Here is an 18,720-nt window from a genome sequence, read left to right as displayed (position 1 = left end):
ACCTCTGAACTAAACATAGGCTAAACTAAAAGGGTGTTACAAACAATGGATCTATCTTCTTGGTTCCATATTTTTAATGACCCATTCTTCCTGTTAATTCACAAGTGCATAATGTTAACACAGCATAGACATTCAATTCGAGTTTCCTCCTTTTGCTTAACCAATGACTCTAAAGGGATAAAGGATGAGGGTAGCCATACATTGTATGATGTTTGTGTGATTTGGGAAATAGTTTGCTTAGCTATGCTTCAAAATCATCCACTAGATGTCGGTTTGCGTTAAATGGGGATGTCTTCGTCATGCTATAATCAACCTTTATTCTCTGTGTGTTTGCATTGATGAGATAGACACTTGGTAATTAACCTTTCTTACATTTGGATTGCGAAGTTGAATGCATATTTTCAAAAAAATCTCCTGCTACTTGGTTGAGTTTAAGGGATGAAACATAAGAGCATGTTTTAGTCATTTGTATTCTACTCAGAAATTTAGGCGTCATTTCTTTGCTGCAAAATTTGTGACTATGTAATCTCTGCTTTTCTTATTCGAAGTTAAAGGCACAATTCCTTATGGTTAACCTTTATTCTCTTTGCTTTCTTTGCATGAATACCGGAGCCGAAGAGTCCCACTTTGAGACTCAACGACACCGCTACCACATGGAATCCACAACAATATATTAAATTCGCTGGGCCGAAACCCATCAGCCCATCCGCAACAATTTGCTAAACAATTTCGTTGGGCCGAAGTCCAACAGCAAACAGATCACAGCAGCCCAAGAAAGCGGGCTGAGCCCAAGTTACCCATTTAGCTACTTTTATGTTTGTATGCATTTTATGTGTATTATGTGACTAACATTTAGTGTTCGTTTGTTAGTTTAGGTAGACCTTAGTAACATTAAAGGTTTTAGTTTAGTAATGGGTTTAATTTCACAAATTATATTCACTTCTATTTTTATAAGAAAACTATTTATAAGTACCTATAACGTCTATTTGAGTAATTGATTTTCAAAATAGCATGATTACATCTTTTGGCTAAGGGAATAATAATTTATGCTTACTATTTCAGAAATTTAAACATCATAACTCTTATACTAACGTTAGCTTATTCTAAGAAATAAAAGGGCAAACTAACTCAACGAATGACTCTTTTCACTTTAGTTTCCTTCCAACATTTAAAATTACACATTTGTCTAGAACAACCTTTAAAACTTTTATTAAAATAACTCTTTCGAATTTTAGTCATTTCCTCCAAATATAAACATTACATGTCTATTTTTTTAAAAAACTAAACTTTTTATGCAACTATTATTTTCTATAAGTTTTACTTTAAATAACTTTAGGAATATTTATAAGAGATTTTCTTAAACATTTAAACATTACATTTACACTTAGCCTAACTAAATTTAAGTCCGGTCGGTTAACCATTGTTAATGGGTCTTAAAGGGTGCCTAATACCTTCCCTTTAGACTAATTGAACCCTTACCTAGAATCTTAAGTTTCGCAGACCTTGAACAGAGTTAACTTTAAACATAACTTTAATAAACTTTAGGTGTCCTAATTCACCATAAAATAATTAGGTGGCGACTCCTTAAAACACATAACAAAAAATAGGAATCTCCAATATGTCGTACTCCTGCTTTAACTCCCGGGTTAAAATGGGGTGTGACAACGCCCCGAACCATTACCTGGACGTAACACGACACTCGGTGCCTTGCTACATGTGATCGAGCGAATCACATGACGTGCTGAATCAATATGAGACATGTACTGATGTTGAATATAAGTTAAGCATCCATAATTTGAGTAAAACGTGGGACCTCATCAGCATAAGTTTGAAAATATCACTATATTATAAATGCAAAAATAGTCTAAAAGTATAGTAACGTGGCCAACAAGGCTAACTCAACTGCATAGCTAACATGACATAATTGAACTAGTCTATGAAACCTCTAAATGTGAGTCTGACTGCTAAATTATTTTGCCGGGACAAGGCCCCCGGCATACCTTGACTACATAACTAACATGAACATGAAATATAAATAATGACAAAACCCCGAATGAGATGGGGCTCACCAAAAGCTAATACAAGCAATGTCCTAACGAGCAGATCCGCTGTCCTGTAAATCAATACTTGCATCGTGAAATGTATTCCCCCGGTCAATAAAAGGGTACATCGGTATATTTGAATTGTACTGGTATGTCAAACAACTGAATGAAATAAACATGGCACATGAAATAATAGAACTGAAATGAAACTGAAACTGAAAATGAACATGAGCATCATATGACATGAATAAATTTATAACATGAGTAAAAACATTTTAAGTATATATATATATATATATATATATATATCTTGTGGGAAAGTCGTAGTATAACCTACAACATGGAATCACCACGTGGGTACGTGGAGTCTGGTACCTGCCTCGATCAGCCGAGCAGCCCCACACCTTGCCAGGGTATAAGACATAAGCATGACATGAAAGAATCCAATTCATTGTCTGAAGGTGTCATCCTAATCTAGGCGGACCCTACGTTGGCATACGTAGTTTCAGGCTGTCTGAGTCTTCTCGGTAAACCTATATTATTCCCAAAAACATGAACATAGACATAAGTGGCATCTGAGCCCATGGTTTGTATAGCATAACTTGTAAGTATGACTTGTAGACATGATTCATGAACATGTCTTGTAAATATGATTCGTGAGTATAATATATATAGCATGAATATAAGTATACTTTTATAACTTGTATGAAAACATGAAAATCATGTAGATTTTCATGACAATAAGCATATTAGTCCATATCTTGCATTTAAGAACCCATGGAATACAAAGCATGGGTGTTCATGGATTACAGACGGATTCCTAATAATCAAAATGGAATATCAAGAATACAATAACGAATTAATTAATATGAGTATGATATGTCATGGTATATGTAACTTAGGTCATCATGAATTAGAATAGAAACCCTAGGTTTGTGAACTTCGTATTTTCATGGATGAACATAGAGTGGGGAAGAACAATGATATTCCCACATGTGGATAGAAATCCTACATAACTTAATTGCTCTAAAAACTTGAGAAAAGTTTGAATCTTTGAAGAAGAATTCCAAAAGCTTGAATCTTGAACCTTGAGATGGGTTTTCTTGAAAACCCTAGGTTAGAAACAATATATTTTCACTTAGAATTCATGTGTTGATGTTAGAAACACTTGAAATCACTTAGAAGAGGCTTACCCTGGTGTAGGAGGATGATGTGAAGAGAGAATGGTCGTTCTAAGGCTTGGGGATGTGAATAATGAAGTGAAAAAGCCAAGTTTTAAAGCAGTTGTTGGACCCGTTTTACGCCCATTTTTGGCCTATTTTACAGCCCGTAAATCATACCGTGAAACCATAACAGTTTGCTCGATATTTTTGGCATTTCTACGGCTTGTTTTCACAGAAAGGCAAAACATTGTTTAGTAAATCGTACATAACTGTTTGTACATATGTCCGTTTGACCACCATAATATACCAGTTGAAAGTTATTTCAAATATCTACAACTTTCATGAAGTAAGTTTTCCAAATTCCTTATAGATTTTCCCGAATACTCGCTTGAAGTGAGACCCTGTGCAAATTCACTTGAAAACAGGCTCTATAGAGTAGCTTCCGACTTTACTTTTGATTAAGTTTCAAAACCCTTTATACACACCTCATATTTATTCCATTATACCCTCATCTTGCGGGTCAATCTTAGCCTGAAGGTACGCGGTGTTACATAAATAGTCTTGGGCTCTCTCACCCTAATAATTAGCTTTTGGGGGATGAGTTAGGTCCAAGGTTGTTAAAAATGGTATCAGAGTCACCCATCGCCCTTCGTGTCCGTCGTGCCTTTGGATGATGACGTCGGTATGACAGTGTACGCCCGGGGCTAATAATAACACACAACCGTTGAGGACGACGGTTGCGGAGTGTGGTGGTTAGTTATGTCCCACATTGGTGGGAATGTGCTTATGTGGGTTTAAATAGCCTTAATAGCTAGCTTTTGGGTGTAAGTTAGGTACAAGGTTGTTACAAATATTAAAGAGGACTGCTTCTTCAATGCTAAAGGCATAGTTGGAAATACAATTGTCAATTTTTGTCTTGAATTTTTAAAGTGACAATTATTATGGGACAATTTTTTTTCACTAAAGGTGACACTTATTTTGAGACGGACGGAGTATATATTTCTCCTTTGCAATTTATATGGCGATGTTTGGACTTTGAGAACAAATTATTTTCTTCGTAATTATTTTATGTCTTATAAATATTTTCAATTGTTGATTATTATTATTTATAGCGTTTTTTACCTAGTTTTTCAATTATGTAAACTTCGAGAATTGAGAATTCAATGTACGTGAGAGGAATTGTAAATGTGGAGAGACGATGGATCGAAAGGACTTTTTGTTGAGTTAAAGAGTTTTTTCTGTGTGTGTGAAGAGGAAAAAGGAACAGACCGAAAGGAAAGAGGTTTATGTTGGGGGTAGTTTCGTAATTCTAGAAGAATTTATTATTTTTTGGTTTTTGGTTATACACTTCAACTCGACACATGTACGGCTCAATCGGTCAGGTAATTGGATTGAGACGGATTTTTAAGATCTCATGGCTTTTTACAATTTGAATAGAAAAAAATATCTTTATCAGATTTTTTTTTTCTTTTTCAGATCTCTTATGTGAAAAAAATGAAGATTTTTTTAAAAAAGGTTATAAAACTAAAAAGAGTTTGTAAAGGACCAAAAATTCATTTCTCCCTTTTTAAGGAGAAATTAACTTCAATAGTCTTCTATCCAAAAATAAAATAAAAAAATAGATAGATATATAATAGTATGTATATACTTTTCTATCTCAATCGAAAGTCAAATTGAGTTTTTTTACTGTAATTTTTTAATTTTTTTAAACATATTGAATTGTTAATTATTTTAATATAGTTGTATTTTCTTCGTATGTTTCAAATATGCAAATTTTATTAAAAAACTTTTATCTGAATTCACGAATGATTTTAGAAAGTTTGATTCTCGAAATCTAAACTATAACACATGGAGTAGAATAGAAAGAGTATATAAGTATAATATAGTATATGTGTATTGGCTAACGACTGTAAATAATTTTTTTATTGAGGGGTCAAATGTGTAACTTATGTACACAGAAAGTGTAATTTTTTTTTTTAACAATATTGATGTAATTTAACATTTTAACTATATATAAGCGCAAACCATAAGGTTTTGTCGTCCTCACAGTATGGTTTGATCCTATCAGGCTACTACACGTGTGTTGTTTTTTTTTTTCCATGCATATTGCCCTCATTCATTTCTCATTTGGGCCAACGTAATTGGACTTATTATTTTTGTCATCTTCACAGCCAGCCCATAGGGACCCACAGGAGTAATAAAGTTGGCATACTTGGCTGTTGTTGTTGTTGTTGCTTTCTTACTTTTGCATAATTGGTCATTTTGATATCAAAGTAACTTTTTGTGAATCTCTTTTAAATTGTTATTACTCTTTTGTCTCAAAATATTTATTATATTTGAAAATTAAATTACATAATTTTAAATAATTTTTTTTTAAAATCATTATATTGTTAAAAGTATTGCAATTCATAGTATTAGTCATATTATTTTTTAATATTTAAATTTTAAAATATTGAATTAATCTAATCCAATATAACTCTGAAGATTAGTCAAATTGCCTTCCAAAAACAGAACGTGACAATTATTTTGGGACATTGGGAATATATTATTTATTTTTATATGTTCTGGTAAAATTTAGGCAACTTTGGAGTCTTTTTTTTTTTTTTTTTGTGGAGCATTTATTATGTCTTACCATATCTTTTATTAAACCTCAAGTATTTTACTTCTTTAGCGAGCTCATATGAGGTTATAAACATTTGTCCTAAAATTATGTTTAAGTATAGTTTTAAAATCTTTTACTTTATTAATGTACTTTAATTATTATTTATTACTCCAATATTCTTGTAAGATCGTTAGGTTTATTTGTGTAAAAATTCGAAACTAAGATTATAAATATTGTAGTATAAATTTGGAGTTAATGAATTTTTTTGGTGTATTAGATGATTCTAGAAGATGAAAACATAAATTTGTCTAATATTGGTGAAAATAAAATACATTATTAAATCTTAAATGAGTTCAAGATAAACACGAAATGAGTTTGAAGCAGAGTAGAGTTAGAGTGTTGGCTACGGGTTTGGTCGGATTCGGTAGCGCTTTGGTTAAAAACTTTTATGTGTCTTAAAAGTTCACTGAGTATGTATAGATTATTAATTTATAACTGAGTAACTTAAGAAAATTATGATTCGAAACTCATCAATTTCAAATTCTGGCTCCGCATCTGATTTGAAGTAAATAATTTCATCAAAATGAAACTTAAAGATGTTAAAAGGAGTTAAATGAAAGTTTTCCTTTTATATATTGGAAATATTTTTATTTGAAATTTTAATTATTATACAGTAAGAAAGTGTAACAAAAATTATATTTTTTTAATTAAAATATCTGCGTTTATATTTTGAGTTTGGGCCCGGACTTAGCACGGGCTTCATGAAACTAGTGTTATAATAAGTTGATTATCATCTTGTTTAAATTATTAATTAAAATTTGTTGTAAAAAGTTACCAATAATGACCTTATAAATGAATCGTATTGCGTCAGTAAATTTTACATTATCTTATCATGACTTAAAACTCCTTTACTGCTGTTCTACTTTTCCCTGTTGAATTTTATTATGTGATATTATTTCATGGAGCTCATTATTGATAATAGCTGTTGTTAATTTTGTAAAGATTGAATGTCCGTCTTTTATCAAAAATAACCTTTCTATCTGTCAAGATAGAGAAAAAGTCCGCATACATTCTACTCTCTCCAAACTCCACTTGTAAGATTACATTGGGTATGTTGTTATTAAATGTCCGTCTATTTCAAACATGTCATGTCTCATTGTTAAATGTTTCTATAGCGTGAATTATTAAAATTTTTACCATCAAGATGTGTGTTTGCAATACAGTTGGAGTACTTTTACACGGTGTTTTAGGTTCAATTTTTAAGTAGAACTTTTTGATAAAAATATATATTACTTCCGTAGAAGCCTATTCAACGCGAATTTAGAGAGTGATATCTGAATATCTTCACTTTATTTGTATCCAATATTGTCTATTTTTAGTTATTGGGTTAAAGGATGTTATATTGTCTATCTAATTGACTCGGGTATTAATAGAAGTTCGCATTTAGACATAATTCGTATATTTTTATTTTTATTTTAAAAAGGAAAGAGGTTGTAATATTAAAATTAAATATGAGCTTAATATTGTGTCTAGAGTTTGATGTTATTGGACAATTGTATCAAATATGGACAAGCAGAGAGTATTACTAATTGGCCAATTATTATATAACTCTAATAAAGTGATCTTGAATTTCCTAAAATAAGAGCCTGTTTGGATGACTTATTTTTTTTTGGCTTATAAGCTGTTTTCAACTTATAAGTTGCTTTAGATAAGCTAAGTCAAACGGGCCTAATTATTTTTTTGAGCTTATTTTAAGCACAAAGCGACTTTAAGCTGGTCAACCAAACATTCAAAAAAAACTGAAAATAGCTTATAGGCAACTTACAAGCCAATCCAAACGGGCTCTAAAACGAGATTTTCACACCTCACCGCCAAAAAAATAAATTATTATCATCTTTCAACTATAATTTATTAAACTATTACCAACATAATGATAACCTACCATTGGTTAAATAAGCTTTTTCATTTTCATTTAAACTTCTAAACAAAATGATAGTAGGATACTTTGGCATGAGATAAAAGAAATTAGTAAGGTAAATGCTTGCCGACAATCGTTTAATAAAGAAATTTATTAAACGATCGTCGGTAACTTTGTTGAGTTGGAGTAGTGCTTGTGTGACAAGGAAAAGGAAGTGGAAAAGGCAGTGAAGGATAAGTTGATGTAAGGAAAAGGTTTTAATTTAAATCTTTTTTGTTATTTTTCCTTTTTGTTATATATTTGCTTCAGTACCTTTGAGTGGATTGGGGGTGGGTGGTGGTGGTGGGGGGTAACAGAAATTTTCACACCTATCCCCGACAGCTATTTAGGCATCGTTTGGACATGAATTTGAGAGCTCGTTAGGATATTATAAGTTAGGAATTCTAGCTTATGACTTTTGGTTTATTTTTTTTGTTTTGACATAAAAATAAATGATTAAAAACACTTTTTTATTTTACCCAGACATTAAAATCTATTTTGGCTTAACAACACCTAAAATAAGCCAATCCAAACAGGCTATAAGTGGATTTTAAGTTAAAGTTTTGTTTGGGCAAGACCAGTAGCTCGAGAGGTGGTGGGCAAACAAACAGGACGTACTACAATACAATAACCATAGATGTATCCCATTTTCTTATCTTGATTAGCCTCCGAACAGCTACAAGGTTCTCCATATTTTATGTCATCTTGTTTCTTTTAATGTCCTATGTCATCTAATGGCATAAACCCGAATGTTAACCTGTAGAATAGTCCTCTTGGATACTTTCTTCATATGTGCACTGAGTTGCTGTTATGATCTTGTGCTCAGCAAATGGAGTTCATACCTATTTTTTCATTTGTACCACATTTAGATCAGATTTATATTTTTTAGTTTGCAGGTTGGAGAAAAGGACCAAAATGATACATTATGTTTGAGTTTGGATCAAAATCATACATATTCTTTCACATGGAGCACTAATAGTACATTATGTTTGCATAAGTGGTGCACTTTTAGTCAAACTCCCAAATATTTTTTTAGAAATTTAACGGAAAAGAACAAAAATGCCCCTGAACTTTTAGAAAAGGTATAAAAATATCCTTTATTCATCTATTTTGCTAAAACTACCCCTCAATTCAACTTTTTGGCTCATTTATTCCCTTTGACTAACGGACAACACTATTTTTTTAAAAACTAAAAATAAATTGCACATGACATTTTATTACTGAAAAATTGATTTATTATTTTAAAAAGAAATCTGAAAAATCGTTATTTGTAGAATAAGAAAAAATAAATTTTTAACACCCGTTTCTTTAAAAAAACAAATGTAGTAAGCCTTTTATATATATAAAAAAAAACATAATTGGATTTTCATTAAAACATGTGGAATTTTTTTAAATTTGGAATTTTTTTTTAACGAGTAAAACCTTGACTAACGGACAACACTCATTTTTTTTCTTTTCAAAATGTGAAAAACTGGATTTTTATAAAAATCTGAAAAAATTAATTTTTTTTATGGAAAAACTTTGTTTAAAAAAACAGAAAACCATCTTTTTTTAAATCTAGAAGAAAATTATGGAGTATTAGTTTTGCACATTTTACTTAAAAAAACAATCAGTTTTTCAGATTTTAAAATTGAATTTTCTAAAAAAAATGGGGTTTCCACCCTTTAAAAAAAGTTTTCCAAATTTTAAAAAATTCCACATGTTTTAATGAAAATCCAATTCTGTTTTTTTTTTTTTATATATATATAAAAGGCTTACTACATTTGTTTTTTTTTAAGAAACGGATGTTGAAAAATTATTTTTCCTTATTCTACAAATAACAATTTTTCAGATTTCTTTTTTAAAAAATAAATCAATTTTTCAGTAATAAAATGTCATGTGCAATTTATTTATTTATTTTTTAAAAAATTAGTGTTGTCCGTTAGTCAAGGGGAATAAATGAGCCAAAAAGTTGAATTGAGGGGTAGTTTTAGCAAAATAGATAAATAACGGGTATTTTTATACCTTTTCTAAAAGTTCAGGGGCATTTTTGTTCATTTCCGTTAAATTTCTAAAAAAATATTTGGGATTTTGACTAAAAGTGCACCACTTATGCAAACATAATGTACTATTAGTGCTCCATGTGAAAGAATATGTATGATTTTGATCCAAACCCAAACATAATGTATGATTTTGGTCCTTTTCTCTTGCAGGTTGTGTTTCAACTCCAACAAAGACAGTCTGTTAAAGAAGCACTTAATGCAGTTGAAAACATAGCAGATCAAATTGTAAGCCTTTCTTTTATCTGGCTTTCCATGATCTCGATATTTACCTGTTACCAGTGTGTATTACAGTTTGCCGCATTATACAACTACTTGAATTTCTAGACTTGGCTGATAATGCTATAAACACAATTGGCTTCTTAAAAGAAAACCTCTTGAATGAGCTTTGACCACTTAGTTTAAATTATTATCTATGAAATTTATGATTTCTAAAGAAAGGTACAGCTGGAGAGCAAGAAGAAAGTAAAAAAGTACCAAACATCTGCGAAAATGTGATGTAGGCAGCTATGGCCTACGTGTTGCTTGGGAAAGACATATTGTGAACGCTTACATTTTCACTGTTAATTTTTTGTCATCTTTCTTGACAGAGGCTCTTATATTTCCTCCAGCCTTGTGTTTCTTGAAATCGAAAAAGGTCAAAGTGGCTGAGGCAGGGTGAAAGATGATCTACTGAAGCTTGAAGAAAAAAGATATCTGATACAGAAGCTTTGAAATAGTCCTTACACTCAAAAGTGGATATTTATTATCTATTAGATATTTGGTATAGTTTTGTCTCTCAATGCATGAAAGTAGTATCAAGTGTTATTTTTGTGTACATTTAATCAGTGTGACAATACACTTGAAATGAGTATGGGAATATTTTCTTGTATAGCTGTGCATACAACACAAACAATGAGTAGCACAGTCGCCCGTGTGCACGGGCACCACCCACCTAGTCTTATAGAATAAAAAATTGTTTTCAAGCTCTTCGCAAGCAAGTCCACTACTTTATTCTGCTCCCAATAACTATGCCTGAGCAGTGGTCCTCCTAGGCCCCAGCCAATCTATAAATGACCTGTATTCAAGTAAAATGGATTAATAAGCAATGTGATCTTACTACTAAGGATCTATCCTTAACTAGAGGTCTCTGATGCGATCCCTATGTATGGAAAACATCCTAATAGGAAGCGTTGCGCCCTTTAATAATCTTATGAGGTGAATCCGGATTAGTTGCGAGCCCGATGCGAGTACAGGATACCGGATGATAAACAAAAAAGAAAAAATTGAAAGAAAAAAAAGAAAAAAAAGAAAAAAAAAAGAAAAGAAGTGGTGTGATCTTTATGATTGCATAGTAGCCTGTCTATATAGCTACTATGCAATAAAGGGCAGCCCCGTGCACAACGCATCCTGCATTAGCATGGTCCGAGAAAGGGCCACACACCAAGGGATGTGATCTAGACAACCTATCCTAATGCAAGCATTAGTGGCAGTTTCCATGGCTCGAACCCTTGCTCAACCGCACACCATAAAACAAAAGAAACCCTCAAAAGTTTTGTTTCTTCACCCCATGAAAAGTTAGGAAACTGGAATAATTGGCTTCTGTATTTCCCCCAGCCAAGCGCAATTTTCTTTCCACAATATTGTCAAAATTCATGCTCCGTCACAGTTCTACACACCTAAAAAATTTCAGAAGGTTTCTCATAGATATGCTGTGACAACTCGCGCATAAGCATAGTGCATACCGTTGGACTTGGCAGCATGATCATTTGGAGCATTGTCACTGTGCTCTAATCCAAGGTACTGCTCCCAAGCACCATACACACCCCTTCTCTGGAAACCAATTAGAAAATTAGGATACCCAAACACATATGAGGAGAACTATGCATCGACAAAGATGGAAAGGAAGCACCACATACGTCAAAAAGGTTGTACACAATATCCGAGTCCTGGAGGTACTGGGGACGACCCAGGGATACAAATGCAAATTTCCACTGCAAAGCAAAAGTACCACATGTCAGAGGCTCTGGAGAGCACAATTATAAACTTTACCCAAAAAATGACTCATAAATTTTCAAGATGACAATTCCCGGTAAAATATGACAAATGCAAAGGCAGGACGACCAAACACCTCGGAAAACTCCTCATCTGAAACCTGCAATTTTCCCTGAATGTGAGCTTTAACTTCAGTCCATGTCTCACCCTCATGAATAACCAGGAAAAAGGGCTCACCAAAGTTCTGTACTTGCTAAACTTAAGAGAAAGGAGTTAAAAAAAAAAGAAGAGAGAGGAACCAAAAACAAATAATTCGAGGAAGAACCTACCCAGAAATAAACAATTATTGCAACAATAATTTTACACATGTACTTACTGCTTGATTTTGAGCTGTGTCCGTCATAAAATGATAAACATGAATTAAGTGACTATGAGGATCCAGGTTTTTCTCCTCTTCAGGAATCTGTAATGCAAAAAGCGTGTCAGTAATGCAACGTCAATAAAATCTATGCTACGACTACTACAAGTTTATACTCAAATCGGGGTGGCAAATAGAACAAAGAGATTTTTATGATTGGGAGGTAGAGGATTTCGGTCAATTATCTCAGCAGTTAAAATCAGTCACAATTGATCAAAGTAAGGTGGATTCACTGATCTGAGAAGTTAGTGGCGATAAAAAAAAGTTCTGTTAAAATTGTAATAACATGTTGATAAAGAAGTTAGTTCACTGGGGTGCTAATTGGCCTTGGAAGATGATTTGGAAGACAAATGTTCAAGGTAAGGTAGCATGCTTTGGGTGGACAGAAACTTGGGAGGCTTGTTTGACTCGAGAAAGCTTGCAGAAAAGAGGCTTCACTTTATGTAACATATAAAGGAAGATCCAGGATTGTAATTTGATGGGTCAATCTTTAGCTTCTTACAACTGAGCCCATTGCTCTTTTGAAATTATAGGTTCAAAATCTAACACTCTCTGTCCCAGTTTATGTGACACATTTTCCTTTTAAGTCCGTCCCAAAAAGAATGTCACCTTTCTGTAATTAGAAACAACTTTAAAATTTCCCTTTTACCCTTAACAAAGAATTTTATAGTCACAGAAATGTCTAAAGTTTGTTTCGGACCACATTTAAAAAGTCTTTCTTTCTTAAACATTGTGCCTTGTCAAACAGTGCCACATAAATTGGGATGGAGGGAGTATTTGTTAACATTTTTAGTAATTTTTCATATATTATATATGTATACACACCGTTTCAAAAACATTGGGTTCAGATGAACCCAGTGCTTGTGCTCTACATCCACCACTGGTAATAGATGTTATCCGTGTGAAGAAGACCAGGAAACAGTGAATCATCTTTTCTTCCATAGTAGTGTATCTAGACAATGCTGGGAATTATTTTTGAACATCTGTAGCATTTCTTGTGTGATGCCTCAGTGAATAAAAGGTTTATTGGAAGATAATCAAGCTCAAAGGTACCTAGAAGGCTGAAGCAGATATGGAGAACCATTATATTGTCCATCTTATGGACTTTATGGCTATAGAAGAACAATGCTTTCTTTGATGGGCATAGAAACCACATATCTAGAATCAATTTTGTCTCCATAATCTGTATTACTGGCGTAAAAGTAGTCCCTTAGTGAATCTGAATCAGTATATGGACTTTCTGGATTTGTTGGAAGGGAAAGGATAGTAGGTGGTTTCATAGTTCTTTAGATGCCACCATCTTGGTACTTTATTAATAAACTTTTATCTCATAAAAGAAAACACGGATTGTAGATAATAAAACATACTAATGGTATATCAACAACATCATAACACTATGACGGATGTAAACAAAGAGAGGTAAAGAAGATACCAAATATTCAAATGACCAAACATTAAATATGTCACGTCTCAATGCAATATGCTAGATGGACAAGCAGGGAAAGACAGCAACAATCACGAAGATTGAAGCTCGAAATGAATAAAGAAAAAACAGTGAAATGAGTGACATTCATAAAGATCCATTGCCCAAAGGTAAAATCCTACCCTGCTCTTGTGAATAAACTAAGGAAGCAAACATCAGATATCAAAACGTACCTCCTCTGCACGTAACGTCCAGTATTGATCATTAATGTTCTCAATCCTTTCATCAAGGGGAAAAATCTGCAGTAAAATATGGATGCAAGGTTACAAATGCTACCAAGGAGCACACTGGAAAACACAGTTATATCATGTCCTTTAATGAATTTCTTACCCTCCTTCGACAAAACATATATCCACAATTTAATGACACACAAACAGACGTATAGCTACATTATTGTTCAATAACATACATAAATAAAGACACGTGTCTAATATTCTTCTTTTCTTTAAACTAATATTTGTTGGTTATCCTCTACTGCCTTCAGCACCATATAACAGTGTCCATTAGGAAAAAAAAAAGAAAAGAAATAAGTGAAAGAGATTAAATTTACAACCACTGGGCTGATTGAGTACAGAGAAGCAAGAAGCATCTCAGCAGACCCAAACCACAGTGTAAAGGAAGTTACACGACATCATAGTACCTTAAATATCTTGTGGTAAAAAACTTCCAGCAATCTTAGTTCAGCATCCAGCCTGGACAATTCAACCTGCACCATAACAACAAGAGATAAGATGAGTGATTCTCTTTCTAGAGAAGAGAAAAGGTCAGTTTTTCCCATCTCTCCTAGTTCCTGCGACATGTTTTATAGACTTTTTACTTATGTGTAGAGAGGGGGAGAAAGTTCAAAGAAATCCAGTTCTAAACCACAAGAAAACACCAAAGTACCTTCGTTTTCAGGTCATTAAGAACATCTCCTACGGTACTTTGTTTTGGCAATGTGATAAAATGGATAGTCACCTGAAAATGGTAAGTCCCAAGATTATATTTATATTACAGAGAGGTGAGAAAGAAATGCATCATCAAATCATAAAGAACGCCTTTCAGCACTCACTTCATCTTCGCTAGCACGATAAAAAGAAACTTTGAGAGTTTTTATTCCCTGCAGCAAAGTGAATACATACAATAATCACATTTTTTAAACAAATTTGAGGTCAACTTCGCACCACAATCACAGCACTATATTCAGCACATATATTTTCAAAACTACACCGAGAAAAGCTACTTTTTTTTTTTTTTTGATTAGCGCCGGGTGTCCGAGTCTCTTTGAGCCCCGACTAATCCCGGGGGTGCACAGGCCCTCGGCAAGGAGTTTCCCGCAAGTGCACCATGGGTAATTCAGGGTTTCCCCAGTCCGATGGCCCTCAGAAATTGTTTGCACCCAGCGGGTTTCGAACTTGAGACCTTGAAAGGGAGCACGCCAAGGCTCAACTCAATTGCCACCAGGCCAACCCCTCAGGGTTACACCGAGAAAAGCTACTGTAAGCAAAAAATATGCAAAACAGAGTGAAACTGTAAAAAACAAAATGAATACACACAAAAAATCCCATTTTTATGAGAAATTTTAGGTCAACTTCACACAGAATCACAGCGGACTACATTCAACACATGTATTTTCACAACTACAACGAGAATACACAAAATATATGCAAACTGATTGAAACTGTAAAAACGAAGTGATAAATACAACAATCACATTTTTAACAAAAAAATTTAAGTCAAACTGCACAACACAATGGCGTTTTTATAAGAAATTTTAGGTCAACTTCACACCGCAATCACAGCAGACTATATTCAGCACATATATTTTCAAAACTACACCGAGACAAGCTACTGTAAGCAAAAAATATGCAAAACAGAGTGAAACTGTAAAAAACAAAATGAATACACACAAAAAATCACATTTTTATAAGAAATTTTAGGTCAACTGCACAACGCAATCACATCAGAACATATATTTTCAAAACTACACCGAGGAAAGCTACTGTAAACAAAAAAAAAAAAAAAACGCAAAGCAGAGTAAAACTGTAAAAGCAAATGAAATAACAGAGTAAAAACTAAAGAGAGATGAAGATGAAGATTATTTACATCTATCGGTGGAGGAGTGATGAGAGACATCGCCGGAGAATAGTGACCGTACGATCGTCGGAGTAGTGCTTGTGTGACAAGGAAAAGGCAGTGAAGGAAAAGGTTTCAATTTAAATTGATTTTCCACAAGGCGTTTTCTTGTTTTGTTTTGTTTGTCCTTTTTGTTATATTTGCTTAAGTATTTTCGCCTCCAGTCCCAGACAGCTATTTAGGCTAGGACATGAATTGAAATCAAGTCCATTTTAATTTGAAGTTTTGTTTGAGCATATAATTATAATTTTTTAAGTTGTATTTTTTGTGATAAATATGAAAACATCACAAATTGTGAAAATTATTAAAAAAAAAAATTTAATTCTAATAAAATCTTATTAAATGAGCAAATCATATTTCATAATAAAGTTAATATGCTACCAGAACGTCATTCTAAAGAAGTACAATATATGTTGATAGTAAAAGTAAAATTGAACATGAGTTATAGTGTAACTACTATTTAAATATAATCCTTCCACGTGATACAGACAATCTCTTCACGTTCAGCATGCATTTTGACCAACAAGACGAACCAACATTGTTATTTTAAGGGGCGGAGCCACATACAGCTAAAGGGGTTCATCGGCGGAAAATTATACTATTTATACATGGTTAAAATTAGTTTTTATGATGATAGATGTTGAACCCCCTTGGGCTTCTTCGTGTGTTTAGTTTTTTATATTTTGAACCCTCTTATCGCAAATCCGGCTCAGCCAATGGTTATTTTGAGTCAAGTTTTATATATAAAAAATATATCTACCAACTAATGAATCTTTTTTGACAAAATATAAATTATGGGTCAAGTTTTACATTTAAAAAAAATTTAAAATCACAATTTGAAATCTCAAATCCTACTTTTTGAAGAATTTGAGATTTGAAATCATGATATGATATGAAGTTTTTTATGCAAATTTCGTTAAGCAAAAACGTTGATTTGAAATCAAAATATGAAATCAGACTCCCAAATCATGTGGTGAAACGCGTACTTAGCAGTTGTTTTTTATGTTTTTTAATAATTTATAAACTTAAATTAGCTTTTAAAAAATTGTTTTTGAGCAAGTTAAAAATTTATGAGAAAACATTAAATTACGATTGTTTTGTACATTAAATTATATTCTAATGTATTATGTATTATTTGTAAGTTTGAGTAACATATGAGCAAACATTAAGCCATGGATCTAATGTTATCCAAAAGCATAATTTCTTAGAGGTTATATTTGTACAACTTTTAAAAATAAGGATAAAGTCCAAACAGTATCATATAAAGAGATATTTGGATAAACCATCCGCAAAAAAATTAGCCCAACTCATCTAAATTTGAACGGATTAATGACAAACACATTTGTTATCCTAGTCCATGCTGACCTGCCTACTTAACCAATGTCGTAGATGACCGCTTCGTACGAACCAAACTAATCGTACCTTCGCCCTCCAATGGCTCTGCGAAACACTAGTTGGCTCACAAAACTCGTCGTCGATCCCTTAAGAAACAAAATACTCACCCCTAATTATTTCTCCCTCCGTTCACTTTTTCTTGTCCATAACGGATTTTGCGTGTCCCTTAAAATTTAATAAATGAATTACATACTTTACCATAATTATCATATTAATTGGTGTGCAGTTTCAATTGGAAAATGAGTAGTTAATATTAAGGGTAAAACAAGAAATATTTTTTTTTTCTTGATGTGCTAATGTGGATAATTAAAAGTGAAAATTTAATTTTAATTTACAAGTAACAATGAACTGTTGATAAAAACCAACCTAGGAAACTCTAGAAAAGTTGAAGAACAAGGAAAAATCAAAACAAAAAAAATAAAAATGGATGAAGATTGGAAATGGGAGAAGGATAGATGGATAAATACCCGACCATTAGCATGGATTCTATGAACAAGGTTGGGTATATGAAACCCAACCCCTTTCAATTGGAATCAAAATCCTAAAAACCTAAGCAATTTGAATTTCAAGAATTGACCCAATTTGAATCCACAAATGAGCGGTCCTGGGCAAATTCAATGGAAAGTAATTCAAGGCACAACTAAGAAATCACACTTAGTTAATTAAACCAAACAATCTATATTAACTAAAATCTACTTAACAATCTAATTCACTCAATTCATCAATATTCAAGCTAAAGAAATGAAAATGAGACTAGTCCCCTATTTATAGTCTAGGGCTTTACAACAAAGGCTCAAAAGTGGCTCTTTGCAAAATTGTCCCCAACATGGGTCTCCAACCATCTAGATGACTAAAAATCATTTTTTTTGCGCGGATTGCCCTTCTTTTGGGGTGGTCTTTAAATTTTGCCCCTCATATTTGTGGTCTTTAAATTATGCCCCTCATATTGCTGGTCTTTAATTTTTGCCCTTCGCATTGCAACACTGAGCGTTCACGCAGAAATCATAAGGTTCTGAGTTCGAACCTCCGCTCAAGCATAAATTAAAAAAGAAAACCGCAAGGCAAGGTTTGGGTCGCGTGTATGCCGGACCCGGCATAAACTTATGAAGAAATTACCAAAGTTATGCCGGACCTGACATACTCATGCCTTATGGGCAGACTTGGCATAAGTATGCCGGGTCCGGCATAACTTTGATAATTCCTTCATAAGTTTATGCCGGATCCGGCATAACTTTGAGATCTCATGTCAACTTTTTACAGATTTTTAGTGATATCAAAATGCTCTATTAAAATTCAAGTGGTTTTTGTGTCAATGTGGCCTAAAGACTTTTTTTGCTACATTTCCTGTATTGGATATATTATAACTGCTCTTGTTAATATATTATGGGGTAGTGTTAGAAAAGAGTAGTTGTCGTGATTTTGTTCCATTATATCTAAGCCTAGTTTTTCATGAGTATTAACACTATGATAATTGTTGACAGCATTTGCATGACGATGAGTGGAAGAGGCCACGCACAAAATTTTTACCATGA

General features: G+C 33.0%; 1 protein-coding gene across 3 annotated transcripts; it reads right to left on the bottom strand.

Annotated features, from left to right (window-relative positions):
• Positions 1-10,525: 10,525 nt before the first annotated feature.
• On the bottom strand, positions 10,526-15,941 carry LOC132640131 (ubiquitin C-terminal hydrolase 12-like). 3 transcript variants are annotated; one of them, XM_060356591.1, is made up of 10 exons: positions 15,764-15,938; positions 14,730-14,777; positions 14,564-14,635; positions 14,319-14,384; positions 13,852-13,917; positions 12,154-12,240; positions 11,914-12,030; positions 11,702-11,776; positions 11,462-11,615; positions 10,526-10,860 (listed from the first exon to the last, which is right to left on the bottom strand). In XM_060356591.1, the coding sequence occupies exons 1-9, from the start codon at positions 15,791-15,793 to the stop codon at positions 11,484-11,486; spliced, it is 693 nt and encodes a 230-aa protein (XP_060212574.1). In that variant the 5' UTR covers positions 15,794-15,938; the 3' UTR covers positions 10,526-10,860; positions 11,462-11,483. The 3 variants fall into 3 exon arrangements, with proteins under 3 accessions (XP_060212574.1, XP_060212575.1, XP_060212576.1); XM_060356592.1 differs by having other exon boundaries at positions 11,528-11,615; positions 15,764-15,933; XM_060356593.1 differs by lacking the exon at positions 14,730-14,777 and having other exon boundaries at positions 15,764-15,941.
• Positions 15,942-18,720: the final 2,779 nt, after the last annotated feature.

The sequence above is a fragment of the Lycium barbarum genome, chromosome 5 (genome assembly GCF_019175385.1).
Source record: "Lycium barbarum isolate Lr01 chromosome 5, ASM1917538v2, whole genome shotgun sequence".
NCBI lineage: Eukaryota > Viridiplantae > Streptophyta > Magnoliopsida > Solanales > Solanaceae > Lycium > Lycium barbarum.
The sequence above is the reverse complement of the archived record's forward strand: the minus strand, read 5'-3'. Positions and strand labels throughout refer to the sequence as shown.

Excerpts from the sequence above, each read along its gene's own strand:
- LOC132640131 (XM_060356591.1), bottom strand. The coding sequence starts at position 15,793 with ATGTCTCTCATCACTCCTCCACCGATAGAT. Across the intron at positions 13,918-14,318 it reads TTTACCACAAGATATTTAAG|ATTTTTCCCCTTGATGAAAG; the intron begins GTACTATGATGT and ends ATTTTACTGCAG. Across the intron at positions 12,031-12,153 it reads ACACAGCTCAAAATCAAGCA|CAAGTACAGAACTTTGGTGA; the intron begins GTAAGTACATGT and ends TCTTAAGTTTAG.